At 42.9% G+C, this 6,890-nt stretch overlaps 1 protein-coding gene across 1 annotated transcript in view; it reads left to right on the forward strand.

The window, feature by feature from the left end:
- The window catches only part of Impa1 (inositol monophosphatase 1), a 17,232-nt gene that overhangs the window by 8,329 nt on the left and 2,013 nt on the right, over window positions 1-6,890 (forward strand). Inside the window, exons 7-8 of the mRNA XM_028765705.1 lie at window positions 506-614; window positions 6,277-6,428. Of these exons, the coding sequence (XP_028621538.1) occupies window positions 506-614; window positions 6,277-6,428 (261 nt within the window). The remainder of the gene's footprint in view (window positions 1-505; window positions 615-6,276; window positions 6,429-6,890) is intronic.

Below are 6,890 nucleotides of genomic sequence, written 5' to 3' on the forward strand. Positions count from 1 at the left end.
CCCTCCCTCCCTCCCTCCCTCCCTCCTTCCCTTCCTTCCTTTCTTCCTTCCTTTCTTCCTTCTTTTGTTTCTCTCTGGTTTTGTTTTGTTTTTAATCAAGGTCACACTGTAGCTCTTGCCTGGAACTAGCTCTGTAGACCAGTGTGGCCTTGAACTGAGTGATCCCCCTGCCTCTGTCTCCTGAGTGCATAGATTAAAGATGCCCAGCACTTTGCCCAGCCCTATCCTTTCTCTTAAAGGCTTCATTTGAGGGCATATTTTTTGTTCATTTCCTTTGCTGTTGTTTATTTTTCAAAATGATTTATTATTTTGTTTTAATTGCAGATGTGTGTCAAACACCACAGCTCTTTTATATGAGTTTTAACACCTGAAGCTTGGGAAAAGTCGGATAAACTAGGAAAGAGGGTTTCAATGTCCCATTTCCTTCTGAATTGTGTCAGCTTTGCTGTTGTGGACTTTTGTTAGTGAGAGGTAGTGGTTTATTTGAAATGTCTTCTTTTTTCAGACATTACCAAATCCCTCTTGGTGACCGAGTTGGGCTCGTCCAGAAAGCCGGAGACCTTACGGATTATTCTCTCCAACATGGAGAAGCTGTGTTCCATCCCCATCCATGGGTAAGCCTTCTCGTTCCCACCCAGACTTCCAGAGCTCTTAACTTGAAAGGAATTAATTTTGATCTTTCCTGTGTGTGTGTGTTGGGGGGGAGGGGTATATGTGGTGGTGGTGGTGGTGGTGGTGTGTGTGTGTGTGTGTGTGTGTATGTGTGGTGGTGGGATGTGTGTGCGTGTGCGTGTGTGTGGAGGCTAGAGGTGACTGGAAATCTTGGTTTGAGATGAATTTTGCTTTGTTTTTGATTATTACAGCAGAGTTTTGCTGTGTATCTCAGGAGGGCCTCAGATTCACAGTACTGTTGCCTTGCCTTCCCTGTGCCTTAGTGTCCCCCTGCCTCAGACTCCTCAATGGAGGGCTTAGAGGTGTGTTCCACAATTCCTAACCTTAATGTCATTTTAAGTGTGTCTCTTGCATAAAACATTGAATACAGTATCAATTTATAAGTCAATTTATAAATATTTCTTAATAGACAAATTATTAATATATTGATACTGCTGTTCTGTATCACAGTACAGTAATCTTGTGCTGTGATTTCTGTCTGTATCATTTGTAGTTACTTTGTTTATTTCATAAGTTCTTTATTTTTAATTTTTGTGTTTATAAATGCTTATAATTTTGGCAGATTTATTTCACTAAATCTATAATGTTATATATATATATATATATATATTTCTTTTTCTTTTCTTTGTTTTGTGGAGGTAGGATGTCACTGTAGCATAGGCTGGCCTGGAGCTTGAGATTCTCCTGCCTTAGCCTGTTGAGTGCTAGTGCTACATATTTTACACCTGTAGCACTGCTCTCCAGTCTCAGAGCCCTTCAGTAATGACAGGACACTTGCGTAGATGCACCAGAAGTGAGAGCTGGGACTGATGGACCATGTTAGTACTAGCCTCTTTAGGATGCTGAGGCAGGAGGATTGCTTGATTCCAGAAGTTAGGGTTTAGTCTGGAAAACATGATAAAGACCCTAGCTGGAAAAGTTTTATTTGTTTGTTTTTGAAGCAAGTACATATCCAAGAGGTTTTAGGAAAAGCTAGCAATTTGATGTTCCTAAATTTAATGCAGGTATTGGTGACACAAGTAGCATTGCTGACCTTTGTTATGGTTGTTTCAATAAAAGTAATCCTTTAAGAAGCCACTGAAGCAAGGCATGATACCATGTACCTGTAACCTCGGCCTATACGAGGCAAGGCGTGGTAGAGCATACCTGTAACCTCGGCCTGTAGGAAGCTGAACAAGAGGATTGTAGAGAATAGTTCAAGGACAGCCTGACTACACAAGAAGAACCGTCTCAAATGAACACGAAGCCATGGGGAAGCCAGGCTCTGGAACACTTGTCTGTCATCCCAGTACTGAGCAAGCTGAGGCTGGAAAGGCTGGGGGTTTGGACAGCCTGGGTTACACAGTGAGAGCTCATAAATAACAATAGAATTTAATGATTTTCTCTTATTGCCAATTGTCGCTACCTTTTTTTCTCCTGCAAATAATCATCAGGGATAGAGTTTGATAATGTTCCAAGGATCATCTAATGTAGGCATGTGTCAGAGGTTCAGACACATGAAGTGGCTCCAGGAGATGAGCTGATGCCGATACAGCTACAGCCCTGGCTTCCAGATCATTCTCTTCCTTTAATATTTAACTTCCGTTTTAGGAGTTAAGATGTTCCAAGAATATTTGACTGTGGTACAAACTATGATTTGCGAATATACACAGTAATGAGTGAGGTGAATGAGAGGTTCTGTCACCTATCCGCTGAACATCCCAGAACCTCCCAGAACATGGAGCGCTGGAGGCCCAGGGAGTAATGTCCTTGAGGCAAGAACAAGGTGCTTCTTACAAGCTGTCGTTGCAGTTGGCTATTTAAAGTTTGAAATTTAACCATGGCCAGTAAAATTGCTATAAAACAGCTTCAAGCAGTTTATACTTTAGCCTTTTATTTTGGTATTAGCTGAAGGAAGAAATAGTGTTTTGTTTTGTTTTTTTACCCCAGTAGTTAGTTGAAAGAGGAAATGTTCCCAAGGCTAAGTGCTGTTGTACTCAGCTGGTGGTTTGAACTGTCACTGAGATTTCAGAATTGCTCATAGAGAACACCGTGAGACAGCAGGCACAAGACAAAGCCAGTAATGGTAAACCAGTTGCATAATTTGGAGAATGAATTCAGAGGTGTCCAATGTTCTGAGATTGAACCTTCTTGGTTCATACTTGAGAACTGCATACCCAAGTTACAAAATAATCACATGCAGTCTCATAATGTTTTTGTTGAGTCTATAGTTTTGTATAAATTCAAATAGGACAGTCCTAGTAAAGAACAGGTTTATAATAAACATGACACTTTTTACTAATATGTCATTTGTAAGCATTGTGGTTTACAGTAAGGCGCCCCTTCACTTTCTTCAACGTGAAAGTTTGAAGAAAGCTGGAGCCAGCCCAACCAGAGAACAGACCCAGATCTTTTGATGCAGTGCCAACTCTCTTTGCTCTCAGGGACACTTGGACTCCGGAAGGATCAGATGAAGATCTAGTTCAGAATCTGGGTCCCTGCTGTCATGGCTTGCTAGCAGAGTAGTGTTTTGTGTAATCCTTAGGGGTTTGTTTCTAGAAGAACAAGATTTTACTGACAGCAAACCCCTGCCTGAGAGAGAGCTCTGGATGTTCCGCAGAGGACAGCAGAAGTTTCCCTGTGGCGATGACTGAAGGATTCTGAGCGCAGAGCACAAGAATTTACTTGTGAGCAGTCTCAGTTCGTTCCTTCTAGAACTTGAGCTGTCAGTACCCCATCTTCTGTATCTCACATAAGAAACAGAGAGATAGACCTTCTTGGGTTTAGATTTCAGTTTGTTTCCCTTTCAGGCAGGATCTTACTGTGTAGCCCAGGATATTATCAGGTCTGTAGTTGTTGCCTGAGCCTGCTGAATTCTGGGATTCTAAGTATTACTGTCCTGCTCACTGCACCTTTCTTCATAAGCTAAAACTTGTCATGTGGAATTAGATGAACTGTTCTTGCTTAGTTCTTCATTACATTTGATATGAAACAAAAATATAAGTTGTAAAACACACTTCCAATCAAAGGTGTTGTATGTAGGGCTGGTGGGGGGGGGCGTGTGGTGAGTAAAGGAAATGCTGACATGACCTCTCTATTGTATAGTGAAGGTTTCTGTTGTTGATAAGAGAGAAAGAACAGCCAAGGGCATCTGGAGGAGTTCAGAACAGAGAGAAAAAGAAGTAGATTGAGTGTGGCCAGGGCTGGGAAACCAGGGTGAACAGTGAGATAGGAGACATGGAGAACAGACCTTAGCGGGAGCAGGAGGATAGCAGGGGGGGAGCCAGCAGTGAGAGCACAGAGTGAGAATACAAAGGAGGAGGGTGAGTAGTGAGGGGGTGGGGGGAGACTAGGAGTCTGGTGTACCACAGGTATTGGTCAATGGAGCCATACGTCTCTTCTGTCAGAGGTAAGGGAAATGACTCCTTTTGGCAGATGGGAACTAATTTTACAAGTTCCTGAGGAATGCTGGCTTTTGTCTAACCACCAGAATTCCTGTAGTCCAGGTTGAGCTGTTAACCATTTAAAATGGTGGCACTTGGAAGCTAGCCCTGCTACCCACGAGATGCCAGAGTGAGAGATGGCTCTGCCAATCCACCACGCTGTCTCCACAAGATTGGGCTGAGCCCAGACCATCCCTCCATCCATGTGGTACCCAACAGAAATGAGACTCTAACACTTAAAAATTAGCCAAATGCTTTTTAAGTTTGGTAATGCTCAAATTAACAAGATGCCCACACAATTAAAGGTGTTACCCAATTAACTAACCTAGATATAAGTTGTTACCCAGGACTGCGCTCGATCCATGCATGGTTCTCCATGGCTCCTACATCTTTGCTTCCCCAGTTCCTCCTCTTCCTTTTCCTCTTCCTCTCCTTACTTCTCCTCTTCCTCTTCTTACCCCTCCCACCTTAGCTCCTCACAACTTGTGTGGAAAATCTGCCACTACAAAGCTGGGCCTACGCTTAGTTTTGGCATCAGTGTGTTTGCCCATTTTGGGGGAAAGTGGGGTACCCTTTGAAGGTGACCAGTGTTTTGTCATTCCTTTTCTTTTTTAAAGTTGGCTTTGTGAAAGATGTTGTACAGTCTTTGTTTTTTAGATACAGGGAAAAAACATACAATTCATTAATTTCCTATACTTTTGAAAAATATATTTTGAGGGAATGGATCTCTGCCTTATTACCAGAGGTTTAAACATTTATTACTGAAGGAGTTTAAAGCAGATACAGCGATACCCACTATAGCTTCAGCATTAGAGGGGCTGAAATAGGAAGGCAGAAAGCTCCAGCCCAGTCTGAAGCGTTTAGTGAAACCTTGTTTCAGAAACAACAATAAAAAGATAAGTAAACAAATAAATACAAAATTTAAAGGAAATTTGAGTACAACATTTGAGAGTAACAGACATTATGTTTCCCTGCTCCTTGGCTCCTTTTTGGTGTAGTTGCTGCCATGTGTTTGATTTTGAGACAAGGTCTAATTCTGCCCAAGCTGGCCTCCAGCTGTTGGTCCTCTTAACTGGCCTTTCAAGTGTGGGGTTGCAAGGTGTGAGACACCACCCCAAGCCTCCCCCTTCTGCCTACACTCAATATTTGTTAACATAACCATATCCAACACGAGTGCCCATGGTTTCTCTGTATTTTGTCTTGAATGCATGAGCCTCCTGCTCTGGCCTCGCAAGTGCGAAGACTAGCATTTGTGCGGCTCTTCACGGCCCGATTGTCCTCGCTCAGCCACATCCTTACGGACGGCTTTAGAGTCTTTTAGTTTTGTTATGTGCTTGACATTTTTGAGCATTTTAAAGCTCCTATTACTTGTAGAAAACAATGACATTTTTAAAAATTAAAGACCATATGTTCATGCAGAGCCCAACTGGACTGTGTGGCTTCAAGCATGGGGCTTTCCAACCACTGAGCAGTAGTGACGTAGTGTTTTACACACCCTGGAGACTACTCACATAGTACTGTCTATGTAGAACAGAGACACTGAAGTTCTGGGGTCCAGGCACAAGAACCTACAAAAGCGTCATTCTTCTTCGTTTGTCTGGGTTTTTGTTGCTGTGGTTGTTGTTTGAGACAACAGTGATGCAGTGTACTCCAGGCTGGCCTTGAACCCACCATCATTGTGCTTCAGCGTCTCAGGTACTGTGATTGCAGGAGTATGCAACCACATTTGACTTGCTTTGGTGTGTTTTGTTTTATTTTCTCTTAAAGTCTTTATTGTCATGTTTACCTTATTAAATGATTGCTTTGTGGAAAATTCATGATTTACATAGTATGTAGTGATTAGATATTTTTAAAATGTATTCATATTTTATGTATATGAATGCTTGCTTGCACCACATAAGTACAGCGACTGCAGAAGCTTGGAGAGGGCTTCAGGTCCCCTGGGAGTGCATCGTGTGACCCATCATCCCATTGCAAGAGCAGCAACTGCCCTTAACCAGCCCTGATGATTAAACATTATATGCTTTATTTTAAAATTAGAGAACAGATTTATCCTCGGTTCTTCTCAAGATGAAGGCAAGCAGTCTCAGTTGGTGCTCAGTTGGAAATGAAACAACCTTATAGAGGGAGAAATCCTTGTTTTGAGAGTTCTTTTATCCTCCAATCTTGTTTATCGTGTTAGAATCCGGAGTGTGGGAACAGCTGCTGTTAATATGTGCCTTGTGGCGACTGGGGGAGCCGATGCCTATTATGAAATGGGGATCCACTGCTGGGACATGGCGGGAGCTGGCATCATCGTCACGGAAGCTGGCGGAGTGCTGCTGGATGTGACAGGTGAGGGCGTGGCGCCCCTAGTGCATGCCAGGCTTTCCTTGCTTTAAAAAATGGTTGTACATGTCCTAATAGAACAAGAAAGCTATACGAGTCTCTGTAAAATCAGATATTAGCAGACGGGAACAGTGGTGTAGCGAGTGGTAATAGATGGTGAGGAATGATTGCGACTCTTCTCTGTGGATAGCAAGAGCTCCCAAGAGCCCTGGAGAGGTCTGCGCCTCATCTGAGGCTTGGAATGTGAACTTTGACAGGACCATAGTGATAGTGAACAGTGGGCTCTGTCTTCCACCTAGTTTGCTCTGCCTGGGTCAGTTAAATATCAGAAGGTGGAATTGAGGAGAATAAGCCTGGATTCAAAGAGTTCACCAGTAACCTTGAGACATAGCATGCTGGAACAGGAAGTGGGAAGAAAACAATGTGACAGTGTGTGGGTGTGAGTGTGCCTGTCCTCAGACCTCACAC

The sequence above is a fragment of the Grammomys surdaster genome, unplaced genomic scaffold (assembly GCF_004785775.1).
Source record: "Grammomys surdaster isolate TR1022 unplaced genomic scaffold, NIH_TR_1.0 63, whole genome shotgun sequence".
Classification (NCBI taxonomy): Eukaryota; Metazoa; Chordata; class Mammalia; order Rodentia; family Muridae; genus Grammomys; species Grammomys surdaster.